The sequence below is a fragment of the Arvicola amphibius genome, chromosome 6, assembly GCF_903992535.2.
Source record: "Arvicola amphibius chromosome 6, mArvAmp1.2, whole genome shotgun sequence".
NCBI classification, from domain to species: domain Eukaryota; kingdom Metazoa; phylum Chordata; class Mammalia; order Rodentia; family Cricetidae; genus Arvicola; species Arvicola amphibius.
In genome coordinates, this window is record NC_052052.2 from 23,986,064 (window position 1) to 24,009,240 (window position 23,177).

Sequence of the window (23,177 nt, forward strand, 5' to 3'; positions counted from 1 at the left end):
AAGTATTTATTTAAACAAACAAACAATCCCCGCCTCCAAAGAAGAGTAGAGAGTGTAACAAGAGATAGATGCAGGATCCATACCGGCCTGATGCTACCTCGTTGGCCATTCTAATAGAACGCATGCAGGGAGCATCCACCAAGAGCCTTTGCCTGTTCTGCCCCTGGCCGGCTCTGTACCTACGTCTCACAGATCTACTATGTAGAGCCAGATTCTAAGCCAAGCTTACACTGACTAGACTATTCCGTTCCTACAAGTCAGTGACTGAGGTGTAAGACGGTTCCAGAGTTGGCATCTGGTGTGTGTGGGAGAGCACAACTTACCCACAGGCTCTCTGACTATCCCTCTCTTGATGATCCTTCCTCAGTGCCATGTCCCAGCCAGCACTGGGGCCCTTGAGCTGGTTCTTGACTTCTCAGTTTCTGCTCTCGGCAATATACTTTTCTGTGACTGTAGCTCCTGCCTGGTAACGGATACAAGCTGCAGGGGTAGACTCTATTACCCAGAAGTCTCCTCTCCCCATAGCGCCTATTCCAACACAGATCTGGCCTGGTCTGACAGTGTTGACTCCTTCACAATGCTGGCGGTGACCAGCGTGAGCCAGCTTTTTACCCAGAGTCAATTCCTTCAACCTTGGACTTTCTCAGCTCTGTCGTGCCTTATCCAGGTTGACCCCAGGGCATCACGGTGCTTCACAGCCACGGCCCCCATGCCCATTTCCCACGCTGTGACAAACAGACATCGCACGTCCTGAATCTCTGGTGGCCCACTCTACATATCGCCAGCCTACAAGGCATTCCCCACTCCGCATACCTCTAGCAAGGCCAGGCCACAGGTTCTTAGTGGCCAAGTTTTTGAGGACCAGATGATAGAGGGAGGGGTACTCCAGAACTCCTGAAGCTCCTGGCTTATTTCCTCAGGTCCTCTGAGGTCAGTGGGACCTTGATGGAAGCCTTGAGGGATGAGGACGTTTCCTTGAGCTGAGGAAGCTCATACAGCCCTCATGGCAGCTCTTGCCCCATCACAGAGATTCTCGGGAGAGTTATACCCCACACAGAGGCTGACACTTTCAGATCCTGGCCATCCCAACCCTGGCTCTGAGCATTTGAAAAATGCAATTTCTGAGGGCTCCTGCTATTGTGATCATCTTTTCTGGGCCAAGGGAAAGGCAGTTTGAAATGGGAAATTTGGGGATTGTATCTTTACAGGGAATACCATGTGCTGGCTACAGTCAGTTGGGAACAATAAAGGGTAAACTTCATCTGGGCATGGTGCACAGTACAGAGGTAGGTGGGTTATCTTGGCATGGGGCACAGGTAGGCTGTGTCGTCTGGGCATGGGGTATGGTGCAGAGGCAGGCAATGTTGTGCTCAAAGCACTTGCCAGTAAGAAGACAGGTAAGGAGCCATGGATGTGGCCTGGATATAGCAAACAACAGAGCTGTTATATTTAGACAAATGCAAGAAGAAGAAGAAGCAAAAGAGACATGCCAGTGTCTAGGTGCGAAGCTGTGTATTAGGAAAGTGTCTATTTTCTTCAAGTTAATTTATAGTTTAACAGGCGCGCACACACAAAATCCCAGTAGGCTTTTATTTTTATTCTGACAAAGTGATTCTAAAATTAATCTTGAACAACAAACAGATGCGAATAACAATGACTACTCTGAAAGAGAAAATAATTAAGGGAGGAAGGAGTCGTTTTTTTTTAGCTGTTCTAGATATTAAAACATATTATAAAACAACAATTAAAATTATTCAATACCAGGGCCGAGATAGACACAGAGTAGCGGAACAAAGGCTGGCCTAGGAAAGAGCCTTAACTACATTTGAGGATTCAGAGCATGAGGAAACAATCTATCTCCCTCAGATCACAAGGGAAGAGAATTACTTAAAAATTAAGTTGGAAGACTGCCTAAGAGTTTGGACAATATTACACACTCATCCAAATAAACTCCAGATGGATTAATGATTACAGCTTAAAATCCAACCTCCGACAAATAGCTAAAAATAGGACAGACCGTCTCTCGGATCCATGACAGAGTGATAACTCTGTCAGCTTTGGAAAGAAACCACAAATATTGGGGAATTCGTCTACATGGGGATGTAAAACAACTTTACAACACAAAACAGCCAAACACAAAGACAATGAAGATTGGTAGAGTGTGGAGTAAAGGCCGCGCGGGGCTTCACTCCACACAACAGAATGAGCGCCTTCCTCCTGCAAAGGAAAACGGCAGCCTCCTGAGACCGCACACGAGGGCCCAGGACTGTCCTCTGTCAGGCTGGATCCAGGGCTGGTGCTCTTATCTAGTGACCAAGATGGAAATTCCAGGATCCCCCAGACAACTCTTTCATACCTTCTCCAAAAAGGAGTCCAAAGCTCTTGCCAGAGTTCACTGCCATTGGATCCCACTGCCCCTCAGTCACATGTGCCTACAGCAGCCTTCCGCTCTAGGAAACACTGCAGACAATAAGCACCCAGGTTCAATGCATGAGTGTGTATGTGCGTGCAGGTGTGTGCAAATCAACATTAATAAGCATGTGTGTGCATGTGCATTTGTACATAGGTGTGCATGCGTGTATGCATGTGTGCTTCCATACAGATGTATGCTGATATGCACATGTGTGTGCATAGATGAACAGGCATGTGCTTATGTGTGCCCAAATTCATTCAGGTGCTTGCATTTGTATGTGTGTGTCCATGGGACGTCCCCCCTTTGCACAGGTCTACACATGTGCCATGGGTCCTCTGGGACTCCACGACGCTGATGCTTTCTTTTCCATCACGGTCCCTATTCTGCCCCTGCATTCTAAAGTCAGGTCTTCTAACGGGGATGACGTCCCATCTGCTCTGGGACGAGAGGGCCGCTGTAGTCTGCATCTGTGTCAGTGACTGCTATACATAGTCTAGTAAATGAGACTCACACAGAGGCAGTCTAAGTAGGCCTGCCTCACCAAGATCCCTGTTTGAAAAAAAAATCTGACCTACAGGGACAACTTCAATTCACATAATTGGGTCTGTCTTCCACGGAGAGAGTTTCTGGGGGTCAAGCCCTGTCCCCCTTACTCCTGGGTTCACAGCCCTTACCATAATCTTGGGAGTTCCCAGCAATCAACTGATAAATGCTATAGGGTCCATTCAATATATAGTTATTAAATTCTCACATCTACAAAGGCCACACAAATATGGAGGTATAATGAGGCTGTTAAAGGTGACAAGCTATTGCATATTTCACCTATAGGAGGAAAGACACGAAGTTGTTCTCTCTGAAAATGTGAAGGCAGATGAGCCCCGAATGAGATGCCACATTTCTGGATGGGAAGACCACACATTTAGCAAACTTAAGCTTATAGATTTTGCTACTGGCATTATAAGTGGGTATGAATGATACTTGGGGTCTGGAGAGTCACACAACAGCGTATACTCATAGAGAGTTATATAGATGTTCATCTATTGGTCTGATCACAGGAAGTCACATGCATGAAGATTTTCATTATAGTCATAGATAAAACAATTGAACATAAATGGTATCATGAGGCTTGGCCCGTTCACCAGACAGACCATGCCATGGGTTTAGAAACAGTAAGCGTGAAAGACACATAGCTGCCTGGTAAGAGATACAACGTGGTGTGGACTTTGAAACATAGCATGCAAAATGGTACGCCCAACATGATTGAGACCACCAGCAAGGCAAGAAGGGAAGGGAAGAACAACCTTCAGTTGTTGATCCGTGTGAAATGGCTTTTCACTTAGGGGAGGGAGATTGAGAATGCTTTATTTAAATTTTGAAAATTGTATTTAAATCATCCCATTTACAAAAGTGTAAAAAAATTCTAGACTGTACTAAAGTCTTGCATTGGGTTTTGTCCTTCTGGATATTGCAGCAGGTGGTATGGGCCGAGGTCACCCTTCAGCGAAAGCAGTCACCGCCAGGGTGCTCCAGTTTAGAACGCGACTGGGAACAGACATGCCCGCTGGTCCACTGACGTAGGACACGGAGAGCTGTTCAGAACATGAAGATGGATGGAAAAGTGACCGATGGAAGGAATGGGAAGCGGAGGTGAGGAAAGGGGCCCAGTGCTGCTCCCCCAGGACCTATCCTTCATGGATGCGCTGCACTCCGTACCCAGCAGTTACCTCCTGGGAAACCCAGCCTTGGACGTTATCCTAAGTATTTGTCCCTGCTCCTCAGTCGAGCCCTCAGATGCTGGGAATTGTGTGATGGCTGCATAGCCTCCAAGTGAGTACATTTCCCACCCTTTAACTTGCTTTTTCTCATCTATAATCAGAAGGAAGAAACACTCTGTAACACTGTGAGGAAGGGTCACATCTTCCCAACAGCATGAAACAAGGAAACACAAAACCAGCCTCCTCCCTGCCACATGCTCCCTCATTGTCAGGATGCTTCAGACTTTAACCACAGCCCCCCAAAAGGTAGGGTATGCCTTGAGACAAGACTAAGCTACCCAAGGGCATGGGTCTTTATCTGGGATAGGTTTGCCACCAAGGGATGTCTGCCAGTGTCTAGAGAAGATCTTGGCTGTCCCAGCTGGTGTGTGGAGTGTGTGGCACTGGTGTTCAGTGTGGCAGAGGACAGAGATGCTGCCAAAGAAATCTACAAGACATGACAATTCTCTGGGATAAGGACCTGAAAAATCAGGAGTAACTAACCTAACAGGCTGAAAAGTCTTCATTATGATGGCCCCATGATCCAGACCAGTCCTTTCTTTAGCATGGAGGTGGGATGGGGGATTGGGCGCAAACTGAGGAAAGGACAGGCAGATGCCAGGAGAGGGCTGTTTTGCATAGTAACCCTGTCTTTCCCTCTTTCCTATCTTTAAAGCCAAGCTCAATCGGAGCATCCTCTGTGGGATCTTCTCGAGTACCCAAGGGTTGCATTCTCCCTGGATGAACCCTCATGACTCTGCTCTTGATGCATAATTCGAACTGCATACATCCCAGGAGGCCCCTCCTTCTCATTTCACACATGCACCCTATACATTAAGACGGCCTCAATTAGGATTCACCAGCTCTTATGGGCTTCAGGAGATGGGCTGTGCTCCTGGCCAGGCTCTGGCGAAAGCTGTTTGGCAACTTCTTTGGAAAGTGGCTGCTAATGGACTGATAATTGGTTTCCTGCCTTCCTTATGAAGTGTGAAGTGCTCCGCTAGCCTGTCAACAAAGCATCAAGGACTATGCAAACCACCCTCAGAGTTGTTTGTATCTTCCTTCCCACTGTCTCTCTGGAAAGGCAATGACTGACTGTCTGCCTAAAGATGCACAGAAGGGCATCTCTAGTAAAGATGATGCTAAAACAGAGATTCTGAAAGGTATACAGGTTTCCTTGCCACAGCTCTGTTCCCAGGACAGCTACAGTGAACAACTCCCTAAGCAGAGATGGAAGAGAACAGGCAGAAGTCCTGAGCCTGACACTTGGCTGGGGGCAGACAGTCAGCACGGCTGACTGGATAGAGAGTGCTTCTACTCTGGGCTGATGTGGAGCAGGGGTCCCTGGGAAGGTGGGCTGACTGAGGAGGCCAAGAGAGCTAAAATAAAGGAGCTGGCTCCGTGTGCTCAGCTGGAGCCCTTCAACGCGAGAGGCATCACCCTGCTGCAACCCTAGACCGGGGTGGGGGGGGGGGGGAGGGGAGGAGATGGTCCGCGGAGCACCCACCACTACGAGGGCATCTCAGCAGCCGGGGAGCCATGCTGAAGCTGCTGCTCACTGCAGCAAGTGCTCTGCAGTGTGAAGGTGGAGTGGTCTGGACCTGGCAGGACAGCGCCCCAGGAAGGAGCTGCTTTGAAGGAAATGTTTCACACCACTCTGAACAACCATTCTAAGACATTTCAGCCAGCAAAAAGACTTTCCCTGGTCCCTTTCTACCTCCTCTGATAGTAAGAGGAACACTGTTTGACTAAGTGCCGTGTGGATGTGTGCTGTGACGAATGTGGGGGTGAGTCTCCAGATGAGCCTTCTGCCGGGGGTGCTTTTGTGTGTATGTGTAAGGAACACTCTATGCTACAGACAGGCAACTTCACTACGTTATAGTTTTATGGACATTTATAGACCCTGTCCCGTTTCTATTGATCAGAAACTATGGAGTGTTTGATCTAGAGTGGGAAGCAGGAACATCTCTCAGTCAAAGTCTGACCTGCGCTGTGATGACCCAGTTTGTGGATGAGTTTCCAAGCATTCGCCATGGAAAGTGTGGGGGCCTCTCGTGCTACAGTTATCTTTGGCCATCCATGACCCTGGAGAGGTAGACTCTGGGAAGTGAGAATGTGGGGCTACCGTGGAGAATAGGGAGCTATCCTGTTGGGTCAGAGAATACCTGGAGAGAAAGAAGATGCCCTGGCTGCACTTGGGAAGCTTAGCTAGAGGCAAGAACTGGGTCTCTAGATATTGATCTTTGAGTAATCTCATGGTTGTTCTTTCATTGCCAGACCTTGAGCTCCCCAAGGGCAAAGCCAGGGCCCGTGGAAGCAGGAGCTTAGAGACTGGGGATTCGTCAAGACAGCAGACAGAGGGCAGTCCCTTGTGCTCATGAGGTACAAAGAGGGCCTTGCTCTGAGGGGGGAGCTGGTTAGGCCTGCCCTCCTTCACTCACGCCGACCTCACTGGGTCTCAAGCTGTGTTCCTCTAGACCCGAGCGAGCAGACACAGTAACTGATGGGAGTGACTGAAGAATACACTGTCCTCTTGTATCTTAGAACTTTCCTGAGAGCATGTCATGCCAGCTGCCCAGAGTGCCTGCTTTGTGGTTCTTATTAATAAGCCCTGGGTCCTTCACCCCTGCTCCAAACAACAGAGAGCACAGGCTGGACCCACGGTTGCCAGTAGAGCCCAGTCCTCCTCCTCTCAGCTATTTGTAAACAGAGTTCAGCACGCCGCTTCTGGAGATGAAGGGCCTGCAGGGCAGCACTTCAAGAGGTTCAGCCCTTAGAGAAGGTTCTAGAAAAACTTTCTAGAGCCACTCCCCCGAAGCACAGTATCAAGTACCTTCCCAGAGGCCTCCAGTGGTTACCGCCACCCTTCCCCTTGCTAACCACGTTTTGTTTTGGCTTGCGGAGTCCAGGAGCTGGATCTCCTTCCGAGTTTGAGCCTCCCAGGTTCCTACCCATGAAATATCAGTTTCTTTCAGTGTTTCCTGCTTCATTTTATCAAGATAAATTTCAAAAATTAAGCTCCATGCTGCCTGGGGGAAGCCTATTACCTGGGCCTTTCCATCTCAGGTAGGATCTGAGAGGCGGCATGGCCTACTCTGCTCCCTGTTGCCTAGCTCGGTTCAACTGTGCTGTCAGAACTTTGGGTTGCTTACTCTGAGCTGTCCCTGCTAACTATCCCTGAGCCTTGCATCCCCACGGCTCCTCGCACTCAGTGGTGCCAACACTGACAGTCTGCTCTTTCCCATCTACATCGCGAGCAGAGCTGGGCAGACACCATGCAATTTGACTTCTTTTTTCACTAAGAGTGATCCCATGTGTATCTAAGAGTGATTTGATCTTTAAACCTCTGAAGAATTTTTTGCATAAACTTATCAGACATAGAAAACGCTTTGTCAGACAAAGTAATTATTTTCAGTTTGAGCAGTATAATCACTGTGGTATGACCCAGCTCACCGGCCCACTTTCATTGCAGGAATGTCAACTGTCTCCTAGGTTCTCCCACCCCCAGTCCCCAGGGGCTCTCAGCCTGTGGCATACAGTGTTCAGAGGTCCTAAGATGCCCGCTAAGGTGGGCAGAGGATCGGAGGATCAGGCCAAGTGCCCTTCCCTGAGATTTCAAAGAAAGAGCCGGAGGAGTTGAGTGTTGAGAGCCAGGACAAGAAGAGGTGACAACCAGAGAAGTTAGAACCTCAGACCTCCCGACACCGGCTGTGCGGCTTCCCCTTGCCACAACAGCCCCTCACACTTAGACTCTCACTGTGACTAGTGACTCCTGATGTCCATGACGCCGCAAAGTATGTCAGCCACATACAAGAAGAAAGATGGTGGGCTTCCTTGAGTATCTCCATGGAACAGATTCCACTCTCCTCCCCAAAAGATCAGCCATGCAAGGACAGCTGGAGCCCTCCTCCCTCCCTAAAGCCACACACGAGGCAGCGATCATAGCCTCAGATCCTTGGAGCACACCAAGGCTGGTACACCATCTGCCATCTTAGAGCCATCTTCAAGCCCACAATGCATGGTGTCACAGTGGTGACAAGAATAAGGAGGGATGTCTTGCTCTGACCTTCAAGGGCCATGCTCAGTGATCTCTGATTTGCTTTAAGGATTACCATCAAAGGTTCTGCTCTATCAAAGAAGGTCTCCAAAGGTCAAGAGCTGGAGCCTACATTAGATGTGGGAACCCAGATAGCCACCTTCCTAGGAATAAGAGAAACCACTCAGAAGGAGCTGTGGGTACCCACTGGAGGTTTTCAAAGACAGGGCCTTAGCTAGGGATCTAGTCTGCCTCTCTGGGGAGCCCATCCGTGGCCACCCCTGCTCACTTACACACACAGCCTGGCTTCTTAGCTGACCACTGGTTATTCTTTTGGCACGTGATTGATTTCTGCCCCACCAGCTCAAAGGCAGGTTGACATTCAAACTTGAGTGTGTCACCATGGCGAAAGCGAGAGCCTTCTCTCCGGCCGTAGGCAGGTATGCCAGGGTCTCCACAACTGCCCTGTTCGATCTCTGAAAAACAAGAAAACAAAAAAAGAGAGATGAGAGAGAGAGAGAGAGAGAGAGAGAGAGAGAGAGAGAGAGAGAGAGAGAGAGAGAGAGAGAGAGAGAAGACTTTACATCTGCTCTGGAGGCATAGGGTCCCTAGGGCATGCTCTGTTACCCTCCCACCATGAGTCAAGGCATGGGATTCATACATCCTGTAAGACGGTGCCCTAAGATGAGAGAGCCTTCAGTTCTCACATGCCCGTGACTCTGTGTCCACACATTGTATCCCAGATACTTGGATATTATCGTTCATGAAAGGTGGATGTTACAGTCTTGGGTATGAACTTTCTCTTGGAGGCTCCTATGTTTGAACTCTTGGGAGTCCCCCATCTGGTTGGTATTGCTTGGGGAGGTTGCGGAACTTTGGGGACAGTACCCTGGCTAACAGAAGTCGGTTGCTGAGAGGGAGCCTTGAGAGACATCTGCCTCTGGTTCTATTTGACTTGAGTTCCACGGCTGGAGTACCATCAAGGTGGGCACTATCCAAGACATTGTAAGACAAAATAACTCTCCCATCCTCTGACTGCCTCCTGTCATGCACCAATCCAGGAGCCAGTATATCCCAGCGTTTGGAGACATTCTGCCCGAGTTGCACTTTGGGTCTGACTGTGAACACTGCTGGGGAGATTTTCAGAAAGGTCCGTCTGAGAGGTGAAGGCGGGTGAGCATAGGCAAGAAGCAGTGGCCCTGTGAAATCTGTCCTCCTTGCAAACCAGAGTAAGTGGGAATCAATGCTGGCTGCCTTCCGACTCAGAAGCACTTTCAAGATACATATATTTTGTAGATTCAGTTTGAGACAGTAGCAGATAAAAAGAAACAAACGACTCATTAAGTACACTTAAAGTTTGCTCGAGCCAATTGGTGAGTCAGCCTGTCTCAGCCCTAGGAGATGGGCTCTACTCTGGGAGTCAGCCAGGGCCCAGGGGCTTCGGGTAAGGAGTCTGCCCTGGCTGTGCCTTTAGAGGTTCCTGAGTCACCTTTTGCTCTTCTCTGTGCTGTGAGGGGGGGAGGAGCTCCATCTCGGGAGGAAGATGGCCTACTAGGGGACAGGAAGCCATTGAGAAAGTGTCAGACAGTGGAAAGAGACAGCAAGAGACCCGAGGTTTGGAAAAACAGGGCTTGGAGTCACCCCGGAAGAGTTGGACAGCTTTCAAGGACTCTCAGGAAGAAAGGACCTGCCTTTTCAGTGGATGCATGATGGGTGGTCAGTAGCCCAGGTCTCCAGAAGTCACTGTGATTCTGCAAAAGCTTTCCTGCTGTGAGCTGTTTCTCTGCGCTGATCGGAGCAGTAAAGGCTCAGTGGCTCCTGACTGTCGCCTTCATAGTTCATATTATCCCCCAAACCGCTGAAAGGAGGCAGGACAAAGGATGCTGTGCAGGGACCGTGTGTGTGTGTGTGTGTGTGTGTGTGTGTGTGTCTTCCAAGTCAAACATCAGGGATCGTTGAAAGTAGGGATCAGTATGACCATGCGAGAATACTACCAAGGGATCTCCAGTACAAGTCAGGTCAGTTCACCCAAATCTCAATTGTCCCTGCCTCATACTACACACACACACACACACACACACACACACACACACACACACACACTGGCTGGACTATAAATACATGTTTCCTTGCAGCTGGCTTTGTGCATGCTGAGGGACAGGGATGGCACCACCCTGAATCCTTCCAAGGAAGTGGGAGTTTGCTTCAGATTCCAGAGCTCCACTCATCTGAAGGACAGGAAGAAGCCCCCCTGTGGCAAAGGGATCTGAAGAGCAGGAGCTAAGGGTGGGATGGAGATGTTCGAGGAAAAGATAAGCAATGGGAGCAAGGGGGCTGACCAGTAGGAAGATCCAAGGGACAAAGGACCCCAGAGCAGGTGGCATGATCCTAGATTTCGACAAAGCTGAAGACAAGGTTCACTTCTGGGAAGAAGTGGGAAGATGGGGATGAGAGAGACAAGGAAATGGCAAGACTTGGGGTAAGGGGTGGGGGGCAGTGATGATGAGGGAGCAGGAGCTGGAGGCCATGGGACATCCAAGGAGAAGACCACGGGGTGGGTAAGGAAATGGAGCTCACAAGCCCCCTCCAACGTGATGGTCATCAAGTGTGAGGGAAGGAGAGGGAAGGAGCTGTTCGCCCTGGAGAAGATGATGGCAATGCTGACCTCAAGGAGGGTCAGGTGTCGAGGGAAGGGCTCCCTAAAGAACTCAGATCTGGAGGTGGGACGATGTGGAATGGGGCTTTTGGGGTTGGGAATTGGGGAGCTAACGGGCTTCGGTGGGCCTTCGCCTTGAGTCCACCATTGGACTGAGAACGTAGTAACGCAAGGCAGAGCCTTCCCATGGAGGTTTCTTGCCTGGCGAAAAGTCCCCCCTCCCCCCCCGGCCAGAGGCCAACCATGTCTGATGTCAGCATCCAGAATTACAAACAGATAAATTCAATTTTGGCTTGGAGAAAAGTAAGACTTGCAATTTCCTATCATCTGGTTTAACCCAATTTCACCGTGTTAGTGTGTACGCCCTGCCTCCTTTGGCCCACTGAATGCAAGCCAGGGGGTTTCAGATGTCTGTGTGTAAGGTGTCAGCATTGCATGGGTTCCATGGGGACTGGCCTTATTTGCTTTCCCCTGCCTGGCAGTTCCAGCCCTACCCTCCATGCTAGACTCTCAGGTTGCTCCCCGTCTTCTCAGGCTTTTCAATTTCGGACACTAAACTGGAATCCTCTTTTATGCCAATGTCTGCACAGAAGGGACTGCATCGTGTGCTCCTCTTGATTCTGAGCCCTTTGATGTGCTCCGAGAAGGGAAACCACTTGGAGGCAGCTGGGATGGCGGTTGGGATGCCCAACCTGGACCCCTCTCTACTGTCCTTCCAGTGAGCCATGCTGTGTATGTCTGTTCCTTACTTTATGGTGCCCCAACCCATGCTAGAACTTCCCCTTCTGCTTTTCATATGCTCTCCTCAGGTCACCCCCTCCCAGACACTCCCCAGCCTATACCTTAGATGTCACCCGCTCTCCTTTCTTTGGCATTGCACTCTTTCTCCTTATGGTGCCGGTTACCCCTTGTAGCTACTCATCCTTGCATTCAAGAATTGTTCTACCGGCTACTGTCCTAGACACTGGTAAAGAACAGTAGGGAAAGGGGGCCAGGATTACCCACCTGGCATCTCCTACCTTGTTGGGCATCAGGGACAAGCTGAGTCCCCAACTGGACAACTTTGCTCATCCTAGCCTCACGGTCCCCTTACCTCTCGTTGCCCCAGCATCCCTGGAAGTAAGCCCTATGAAAGCAGACCTGGGTTGATCAGGTATCACGGACCTCTGAGTACCTCGCACTCCGCTGGAAGCAGAGTAGATATCTGGTACAATGCACAAGAGAGACCAGATATGTATGCAGAAACTGTCAAGTGCCAGGCTCAGTAAGCACTGAAGATCCAGAGCTGCCTGACCTCTGAACCCTGTTCTGGGAGAATTCACAGTCACGTATGCGTGGGGAGGTTTCTTGGAGGGTGAAAGAGAGGCATCAGAACCCATATATGCCTCCCTCACTTCTCCTATCTCCAACAGGAACCTTCGCTTTGGCTGTTCTTCTAAATTTTCTCGCACCCTGGTTCCCTACATTTTCTCTGCCCAATTCAGGCCCCCATAACTGCCCAGCTGGCTGGCAGTAGCCAGTTGGCAGCTCTCTGCCTTGCCTCTCTCTATCCCATATTCTTTGATGTGGCACAAGGCCATCGAAAGCTTATCAGATTGTATGGTCCCCTGCTCAGTTTCCCTACTGCTTTCCAAAGTCTTCATCTTAAACCCCCACTTCTGCTTAGTCAGGGCTCTTATCCCCATCACCCACCACCCCCCTAGGTCTCATCTTTGGCCACCATCCCCCTTGGACTTTGTATATTGGGAAACAGAGCAATCTGTAGGGAGGTGACCGTGTTATGATGGCTGTGAGGCCAACCTGGATCCTGGTTTTGATACTATGTAATAGATCTGGGTCACATTATTATTCTTAAAAAAGTATGTGGGAGTATGCATGCCATGGCATATTTGGAAATCATGGGACAAGCTCGGTGCTGGCCCTCGCTTTCCGGCTTATTTGAAACAGTCGCACTGCCCACTCCATACGACAGGTTCACTGGACTGTGAACTTCCAGGAATTCTCTTCCTTCTGTTTGCCATCTTGACATAGAAATGCTGGGCCTGCGCTACTGTGTCCAGCTTTGTGTGGCTTCTGGGGATCTGAACCCAGGTCCTAATTCTTGCACCGCAAGCACTTTATCCACTGAACCGGCTAACTCCCTAGCCCCTGCTGCCAATTCGTTCTGACCCTTAGCTTTTGTTTTGCACAAAATGGAAATTGTAATAACAGCTCTGCTGACCGGGGTCACCGTGAGGGTTAACCGAGCTTATGTGCATGCAAGTTGTCAGCCAGGATGCCCGGAACATGGCACGGACCCAGGAACGAGGTGGCACTTTCTCATTGTTATCATGGTCTCCGTTGTTTGCAAAGCCCTGCCAGCTCACCCACGCAGGAACTGGGCACCTGCTGTCTGCTATTCCTAAAATGAACACCCCCTGCTTATCTGCCAGACAGTCATCTTCCAGTGTCAGTCCAAGTACATCCAATCTGGGCCTCCTTAGACTCGGGAGGCTGGCTCAGGAGCCCTTCTGGTGCCCGGCTGCGGCAGTGATCTGCAGTCTGAGTGTGGGTTTGGCTCTAGCCAGTACTTAACGTCTCAGGCATCCAGGTAGCATTTCTGAAATGCAGGTATCCCACTTCTTATGGGACCAGGAACCAGAGGGCATCGTTAAGTGCCAGGAGGAGGAGTTTTGGGAAACCAGATTGACACATAAGGACGTACTAAAAATAACAGGTGGGAAGCTGAGATGGTTATACACCTGACATCTGGTAAGACCAGGGCCAACCATGCCCTAAAGGGACTGCAGTGCTGCTGGGTCATTGCCTTTGGATTCCTTTTAAGCCAATGCTGGCTCTTTCAGGAAGTGCTACAATGGTCATCTTCAGGGTCACATGCCTGAGAAGGAGACATGAGCCTTACCCTTAGAGGCAATCTTGGGGTCTTCTCCCTACCCACTCTCAAAACTGATTCCAACAGAGATTTTAATTTTTAAAAATGTCTTGTGTTTATGTAACACATCTTTATGTGTGTGCATGTGTGTATATGCATGCATGTGTGCCTATGCATGCACACGTGTGAAACTGTGTACGTGTGAGTGCTTGTGTGTAGGCCGGAGTTTGATATCAAATGCCTTCAATGATGACCCATTTATTTCCGGAGGCAGGGTCTCTCAAGCAAGGTCAGAGGCCACTCCTTTTGATTTCCCCATCTTCTAGCACCTATTCCGCGCTTATGAGAACAGCCTATGAGTTGGGTGAAGGCAGACACAGTCCTATCGCTAGGGCCTCAGTGTCCTGAATAGTGAGTGTCTCTAACATTAGGTCTTAGGGACACGAGTCAACAGATGATCTCACTTCTGTCACGAGTCCCTGGGCTGTTGGGCATGCTTCCTGAATGGATCCTCACCTCTCTGCACCTCCATCTCCCCAGGAGCAGGACCCCTACATCTTCCTCCCCTGGGTCAGCCTCCCAGATTGAGCATCAAGGCTGCCAGATCCCAGGCTCCAGTCAGGAAGCAAAGAGACATCCAGATTGATGTGAAAACTTGTTAGCAAGTTGTGTGTAATTTTATAATGTTTCTGGTAAGTGCTAATTGCCTGTTCCTTAAATATTTCTGGTTCTACTGGGAAGCAAAGCAATTGCAACTGTGAATGCGCTTACCACAGCTGGCGCCCCCATGGAGGGAGCCGGTGTCTCTAGGCTCAGAGGGCTCCCCTGTTGACAGATCCAAGCTTTCTCCCCTACCCAGGACAGAACGATGATAAGCAGAGCAGGAAGAATTTCTGGAAGTAAATGCCCCAGTTTTTCCACTAGGGCTTGAGCTTTTAATGCAGAAGAAGGCATTTTTTTTTTCTTTTTCTTTTGGCGCGTGCAATGGTGCGCATGCGCACTTACGTGTGCGTGAGCGTGGAGGCCGGAAGTCGGTCTCCGGCCTTATTCCTTAAGTCGCCGGGCACCTTGCTTTTGAGACAGGGTTTTTTTCCTTTTTACTTGACCTTTGCCGACTACACTAGGCTGCCTGGTCAGCAAGCCCCGGGGATTCACCCATCTATTCCCTCCCCAGCTTTGGGATTACAGCTGTGCACCACTATGCCTGGTTTATCCATGTGGGTTCTCAGGAACCAAACATAGGTCCTGAGACTTGCAGGGCAAATGCTTAACTCCTAAGCCATTTCTCTGGTCCCGGGATAGGGCAAAACTTCTAAAGTGGGGAGGCTACAGAACTACCTTCCTTCCCCCATAGTAGCATCCCTGTTCTCAGCGGGGCAAAGGGGCCAGGTACGCCCAGAGGGAGCAGCAGTCGGGATGGATGTAGTTCCTGTGTTAAATGCCTGCTGACATCCCATAGGGAGTCTACGTAGGCTAGCCTCCCATGCCTGGGCCAAGATGTCTATGCAGCATGGAAGTTCTCTGAAGCTGGAATCAATGGAAAGTCAATGTGGAGGCAGATATAACAATCATGGACACTTCCAGCAGTGGTCTAGGGTGGAAGAGCCACAGGCCTGAGGAGGAAGGAGGAGAGGACAAGCTTTTGATCCAGCGACTCCTAAATGGTAGGTCCTATGCCGGGTGCTTTGGTGTACCAAATCTTTGAGAGCCGTGGTGAGCCTTTTCACGGACAAGAAAAGTCAGGCTCATCAGCGAAGGGACTGACTCACAGGGGCATGGAAGAATCTCACTGTAAGCTGGGTTTGCCCAGCCCCGAAGCCTGAGGGAAGGGAGAATGCATTCCACCTGGCGCTTGATCACCATGTGGTAAAGGCGAGAAAAGAGGTTCCGCGGACGGTATCTGACCATGCCAGGGTAAAGTTATCACAAATGAATTCTCCAAAGCTTTTCTGAGCACGGTATAGACAGGGACCTGCAAGAGCTGGGGACTAGCTGCTGGCTCTGCCTTGAGAGGAATCACAGGAGCCAGAATGTGGCTTAGGGGTGATCAGGAAGAACTTGGCATGCTATGTGGAAGACTTGGTACTTCCTACCGAAGTCAATGAGAAGCCAGAAGCTGCCACTCACGTCTGTGGGGTTTATTTTTTTCCCCCTTAAGTAGGAGGACACTATGCCAGACTTGGAAGCTGGGAAGATCATTGTGTGCCATGTGGCAGATGGGGAGGGAAGGGTGCTGGGTGGGAGGCAGGTGCTGTCAGCGGCACAGTGACAGAGGGTGATGGAGATCTGAACCACGGTGATGAGAGTGGGATAGGCAGAACCGCAGCCATCAGGAAACTGGGCGAATGGAGGGGAGCAAGGAGGCGGAGATGAGGCCTGGGGATGGGTGGAGATGCTGCTTACTAGCACGGGGAGTACAGATCAGGTACAGGGAATGGGGAGAAGGGGCGGAGATGAAGAACTTATTTTGGGGTGATGATATGGCCTGGGAATTTATGTCCCCTGATTTGTATCCTGATGCCTTCAGCTTCCAGTGTGACGATTTGAAAAGATGGGTCGCCGTGGAAGTCATTAAAGTTGAATGAGGTCAGAAGAGGGGGCTGGCCCGGTGGGATTTCTGTCTTTATGGGAAGAGAGTGCATGCTTTTATCAAGGAAAGGTACATGAGGACATGAGGAGAAGGCAGCTGTTGTGAGCCAGGAAAGGAACGCTCAATAGACACTCGCTGTCTAAAGCCTTGACCCCCAGCGCTATGAGAAAACGTACACACCTGTTGCTCAAACCATGTAGTCTGTGATGCTTTGTTCTGGGGGCCTTGGCTTACAAGTATGAGGGGGCTGCTATGAGGTGCCGGGGCGGGGAGCTACCAGCACAAGTAATGGAAGAGCTGTAGGAGAGGGACAGAGGGGGCAGCTGTTAGGGTTAAGTTTCAAGTTAAAGCCGGGCGCGTCAATGTGACCAACTGCTAGAAGAGGTGACAGAGGGCCGAGGACAGACCCTGAGAAGCAGCAGTAGGGAGTCATGCGGTCATTGGCAAGGGACAGCGGGATATGGTGGAGGGCCAGGATCTGGCAGTGGATTTAACCTACCAGCATCGGTGTAAGACTGATGGGTCTCAGTCCTCAGCTACAAAGCCCAGGCAGAAGGAAGGGGGCAGAGGAAAAGTGGGTCCTGCTGACCGGACCTTTCCCAGATTCTCCCACTAGACCAGGTTCAAAGGTTCCATGCTGCCCCATGGCATTCTGTGAGTGGACTCCTGCCTCTCTTATGAGGTATGCAATGTTGCAGTGTCCCTTTCAAAGCTCGTGTACTGAAAGATTGGTCCCCAACCTTTGGGAGGTGCTGGTAAGCTTGGGAGGTGTTTCTTAGAGGAGGTAGGTCACCTGCGATGGGCCCTTAAGGCCATCTCATTCCTGTTCTCGCCCAGGCTCCGTGCTTTCTGCCCACTGTGATGTGAACAGTCTTTGCCTCACCCTCCCACTGCCAAGACCTTCATCCTTCCCTGGGTCTGGAATCAGTGGAGACTGGGACTCTGGACTGAATCCTCTGAAACGGTCCTTCCTCCTGGAGGTTATTTATGTCACATGTTCTGTCACAGCAATGAAAACTCACTGACACCCACACACCCGACAGGGACCAAAGGGGGCTGTCCTGTTTTCCATCCAGCCTGGAGGGCTAAGGATGTGGCATGAGGCAGGTCCTAAGGTCGGGTCTGTGAGCAAACATGATCCATAGGAGGTAGATCTGGGTCTGGTCCAGAGGACAAGAACCCAAGGGGCTGGGGTGGAGGGAACACTGGTGCCCTACGAGGAAGGCTCTGTCTTGGTGGCAGACAGCATACACAGAGTTCCTGTGATATTATTTCTCTGCTGTAACGGGGCTGAGGCCAGCATCATTGTCTGTTTTGTGAGTGGGAAAATGGAGGCTCAGGGAGACCACATGGCGTTCTCGGGGTTGTGGTTTAGGAACCGTGCTGAGATTCACCAGGTCTGATCCAATTCCAGAGTCTATTTGATCATCAGAGACCCCGCTGCCTCTCTGCACACAATCTGACGCAGTCGTGAAGGTTAGAGAGGCCCCTAATCATACACAGACTGTCCTTCCCAATCTGTCACGGGTTCGGGAAGTCCTGACAGCACTAGTCTGTGACAGGCATCCACACAGGTGTGTTAGGCCACACCAGGAGGCTTGCCATTATGATTGAAGTGCCCAGGTCTGAACTGGCCAGCAGCAGGTGTTGAATCAATCCGAATGAGTGAAACGGAATAAGAACTAACGAACGTGTCTCCAACCCCCAGTGACCTGGACTCCAGGCTTCTGCTATATGTTGTACCTGATTAGGGCAAAGTTTTGGCTTCTGTAAAGATTTTATAAGGAATTAAAATTTAACAGCTTTGCGAAGCTTTTGGTATAGGGGGAAGAAACATGCACTTTGAGAGATGTGGGCTCAAATCCCAGCTCGGCAACTTTCCCAGACTCCTGTGTGACCCCAGGCAGCCTATTTAACCCTTCTGTGCCGCGAAGGGGTTGAGTGAGATGAGATGATATTTTTTTCTGGTATTTAGTTATGAATCTTCTCTTAAATGGAGGCTAATGAGGAGTGAAAGAGAAGGGGGAAAGAAACAAACAGAAACAAAGACAAAAAAAGAAAAAAAAGAAGTAAGAAAAGTGGGCCAGTGTTAGCGCCTGCTCCACACTGATGGTCCCTGGGGCTGCACCAAGTCTGTCTACAACAGCACTGCACCCTCCTGAGGTGACAAACAAGGCTGCTGCCATGCAGTAGGCTCTCCGCAAATGTCATGCCCCTTTCTTTTCCGTCAAATCTCAAACCGACCTGATTCCTTTTTCCTGAGCGACTAACCTTCAAATATTTGGATTCAGTTATTCAGTCTCCTGAGTCCACCTCCCCCAACCAGGTAAACATTAGAGGGTTACAAACATTTCTCATGGGGATGGACTTAAGTCCGTCCAAAGCTGGGGTCCTCCACAGCTAAGCTCTGCTCTCCAGTGGCTGATCAAGACAGAGGAAGCACAAAAATCGCCTGGTTTCATTCTAGCGACTGGGTTTTTTTTTAAAAAAATATTTTTATTATTATTTCACCATCTGCTACTACTTTAGCCAATATCTCTCCCTGCTCAAGACTATTCTGTCTGCCAGCTGGTATTATTTCTCTTAGGTTCAAGGCATTTGTGTCTTGTCCAAACCTCAGGCCAAGCAAGAACCACCGATTAAGGACATGTGGCTGTCAGGGGTCATTCCTGCCCCTGGATGGAGACATTCACAGGATTCATACTAGATGCTGGTCACCCAGGAATCCTGTCCAGTGTCCCCTCCGCCCCCCAACTCAGGCTCTCTGTTCTGGGAAGACTGTGGTGGCTATCCTCACTCTGACAACACGGTGAAGTGAGCGTTAGTATTACAGGCCAGGCTCCTAGAATCTGTTGAGTTGCTATAGTTCTGAATCCCTGCATCTGGAACAGAGCTTATTTGCAAAGAGTCTTTGCAGGTGTCATCAAGATGGTGGCAGACTGAGTAGGGCGGGGGCAGGTCCCTCGCCTGCTGGTACCCTTATGAGAAGACATATACACACACACAAAACTGTGTATGGTGGCAAAATGGCAGGGATAGGAGAGAGGTCACCAAGAACTCGTAGCCACTCGAGATGTGAGGAAAAGTGAAAGGGGGTGCTACCGGAGTCTCAGAGGGAGCATGCCTTGCTGACATCTGGGTCCCAGATTTGCCACCTCCAGACAGGACGCCATGTGTGTACAGGAACACATTGTTGTTGCTTTAAGAGACCTGGTTCGCGTGTGGATTTTGTTTGGTTCCGTTTTGTTTGTTTCTTTTGTTTTGTTTTGGTCAGTGATGCGCAGCACCTCTTGTGTGCCTGGGGTCGGAACACAACAGGTCCTGGTTTGAGAAGAACCTTTGGTATGCTAGGTAGATAGTGTGTATGGGAGCCACCCTGAGGACATACGTCCCTCCTCTGTGTCCTAACGCTGTCTCTCTAATAACCAGTGGATCATTTATAGGACTTAGTGCCCACTTCCCTAGAAAGACGCCTGCTCCCTTTTTCCCATTCCCCTGGGCTGGGTGGGTGACCATCTTGGATTAATTCCCATTTGTTCTGTCTCCTTACGAGGATGAAGACCACCTGGGGTAAGGCCTGGATCTCATAACAAGGGCTTAATCACTCACAGCATGACAGCTGCCTTCTTTCTGGGACCTCTCTTTTGAACAACAGGGGATTTGGAAGTTCATGAAGGGTGTTAACAGGGATACCCCGTGGATCCCAGAGTGTGATATTTCTTTAACAACAGTTACCAAAAGGCATGAAGACCCCTGTTGGCCTCTTCCTCAGGCCATCAACAATGGTGGCTACCTGTCCTCCTGTGTTCAACACAATCACTCGTTTATCACAGTGGCTTGGGAGGCCACTGACCCCAGTGGAAAGATTTCAAAAATAGATGAGACTCAGCAAGTCTGCACATGCTGGGTATGAATTAGGGATGAAGCCCTGGCCCATAGCTGGTGTAGGAGATCCCACACGCCAACTGAACTGTCCCAGGTAATCCTCAAAATCGTCTGGTACAATGGGATTGAGGAGCACTGAGCAAAGAAAGAGATGGAAGCTCAGCCAGGTCAAATAATGTGTCTGAGGAGAGGTATGGAAGGGGCCAGAATTTGAACCCGGGCTTCATGCTTGCAGATGGAAATCTCAAGTCTCCTCCTCCCCGGGGGAACCTGCCAGGTTCCTTGGAAGCAGTTACCTTCGTAGGAAGCCTTGAATCCCAGGGAGCTGCCGCTGCTGTCGCTCTGGAAGAGGAGCCACATCTGATGGTGGGCGCTGACGATGAGGTCTGGGACGGAGGTGCCTGTCAGGCTGTTGGGAGAGAGATACTTAGTGGTCTGCACACTGCCAAGAGCCAAGGGAAAGCTGGAAGGAAGCCAAGAAGCCAAGCCTGCTCTGGGCCTATCACACTCTAAACTGGAGCTAGGCCACATGTACAGGACAGAGACATTTCCAGACCCCTTGTTGGGTTACTGGGTTAGGTGTAAGGGAACGGAATGATTCCCCAAAGCAGAGGCCCAGCCCAGTGGAATTCCAGGACAGCCTAGTATGGCTTCCTTGATGAGACTTTGTCATATTGGATTTCCTTGGCTTGGGAAAGATGGTCATTGTGTCTATGAAGCTGCCCATGTCTCAGATTGTTCTGGACATGTGGAAAGGTCCCAAAACACTTCTCTTGTCTCAGTGGGAGGTTAGAGCCAGGAACAGAAGTCACCTAGAGTAGAGACACTGGAGGTGGCAGAAACAGGATGTTTCAAAGAAGCATTTGGCTGGTAGAAAGAGCCAGGCACACAGGAATGGCACCTTTGTTTGACTTTGCCCAACACTGCCCAGTCTGAACTTCATGGTCAGATTCTATGAAGTCCCTTCCCCTTGGCTGGGCTGGAGAGAGGCAGATGGATTATTGCAGACACCAGGAGCTCTACAGGACACTGTCCCTACAGCCCTGTGTCTGGAGACCAGGGTGGACTCTGTGATCCTGTCTATCCCCCATCCCAATCCAGACATACATACACTTACATGTAGAGGACTGTCTTCTGGTCCCCATCCTGCCCACCGTCCCCGACCGTCAGGGTGTCATAGCCCCTCTCTAAATCAAACTCTTCAAAGGCCAGCTTGATCACCTAGAGGAGGGAGCACAGCGTTAGGGACTTTGCAGTGGCTGGGAGGAAGTCTCTGGAAGCCTCGCCATGTCCTGACAGGCTCAAAGTCTCTGGGTGGGGGGGTCCCCCTTCCTTCACACACTGCCCATTTCAGTGCCATCCTGAGGAACATGACTATTTCTCCATAGGCGATATAGTCCCTGGGGTCCCCTGATGTCTCTGAAGATGTCTGAGGCACATCTGGTAAGTTCTGGCAGCTGTCAAAGAGCCACCAGGCACAGCTGGCAGACCACAAGATGATTGGATCCGTTCTTCATGCTTTCATGGCCAGAAATCCCCTTGGGCTTGGTGGCAGTATCAGGCCACATGTGGAATCTCAGCTCTGCTGCCCCCTGGGACCTGGAGAAGACACCCCAGACTTTTCCTCTCTCCTCTACCGACTGTTTTCCATTTCCTCTGTTGGTTAATTTGTCGACGAAATGAATGCTCTTGGAAGGAGATTTTGCAAGATCTCTCTGTCTCTCTGTCTCTGTCTTTGTCTCTCTGTCTCTGTCTCTCTCAGCTTGCCTTAGTCCCATCTACCACAAATATTTACAAAAGCAGCTGCCATAGGCAGGCTGGGGTGGCTCCTCCCATTACCATAACACTGTCCCTGCCATGCATGGATGTCATTAGTATACCAGTGTCCCTGCCTTGCTTGATGTAGGGGTTCCAAGAAATACACTAACATCCCAGGGACAGGTACGACAGTGGGGGTCGTGGACTGAGAACACAGCCTGTGGTGGAGAGAGGAGGGGGTGCTACACATGAACTGAGGCCTCTGAGGGAATTCTGAAGGCTGTGGAGGACCCCACCAGACCTCAAGGGTGGGAAAGGGATGCACTAAGAGGGAGTCCAGTGCATAGAACCGGAGCTATGGCAGAAGAGGAATGTTCTAGAATAGACTGTAGACAACAGGACTACAGATAGCAGGCGTGTTGACTGTCTTACTCTGGAGGTTGTCTGGCTGGGCCTGCAGAGCACAAAGGTGACTCCAGAAGATTTCGAACTGCAGGGTTTGCCTGTAGCATAGTTCAAAGTCCCTCCCACCACCACGGGCTTTCTCCTCAAGGAGGTGACATCAGTCTGGCATGGAAATGACTGGCAGTTGTGAGCTGGGTAGTGAGGATGGTTGAGGCTTTTGGCAGAGGAATAGTAAAGGAGAGGGAAGAGAGGCCAGGCCCTAGTGACATTTAGGGGATGTGTGACTGGGTGGATGTGGGGCTGGGATAGGGTGGGAAGAAGGAAGGGAAATCCTGGATGACTGACAGGTTTTTGGCTTAGTCAGCTGGGCAGTGGGTGGGGCCAGTTGCTGATACTCAGAACCAGTGTCTAGCCGGCCCTTCTTTCTACCTCTTGTATTCTAATGCTGCTCCTCCCAGAAACTGAAGCTGCCTTTTTGCTGTTGACACGACAAGCCAAGGAGGACTGACTTCCTATGTGATGGACGGCCTCTTCAGGTTTCTCGGCCCAAATCAGGCAGCCCAGTGCCCAGCCTGGAGGCCACCAGAATCTTCCTCGTATCACCTCACTTAAAGCTGCCCACACTGGTGAGCCTGGTACCCTCCTCACAGACCCCTCAGCTTGGCCATGGGGTTCACAGAGGAAAGCAACTCTGGAGTGAACATTCTGGAGCATCTCTTATCAGTTTCCATGCTGGCTGGGAGAAAGCCCAGGGGCTTCATGTGGAAATAGCGTGGCTTGTCCAGAGACTTCTGTGTGTGCGTGCATG

At 50.4% G+C, this 23,177-nt stretch overlaps 1 protein-coding gene across 1 annotated transcript in view; it reads right to left on the bottom strand.

Annotated features, from left to right (window-relative positions):
• The window catches only part of Csmd2 (CUB and Sushi multiple domains 2), a 551,269-nt gene that overhangs the window by 205,313 nt on the left and 322,779 nt on the right, over positions 1-23,177 (bottom strand). The window contains exons 11-13 of the mRNA XM_038333470.1: positions 21,324-21,427; positions 20,503-20,615; positions 8,497-8,679 (exon numbers count right to left, since the gene is read on the bottom strand). Of these exons, the coding sequence (XP_038189398.1) occupies positions 8,497-8,679; positions 20,503-20,615; positions 21,324-21,427 (400 nt within the window). The remainder of the gene's footprint in view (positions 1-8,496; positions 8,680-20,502; positions 20,616-21,323; positions 21,428-23,177) is intronic.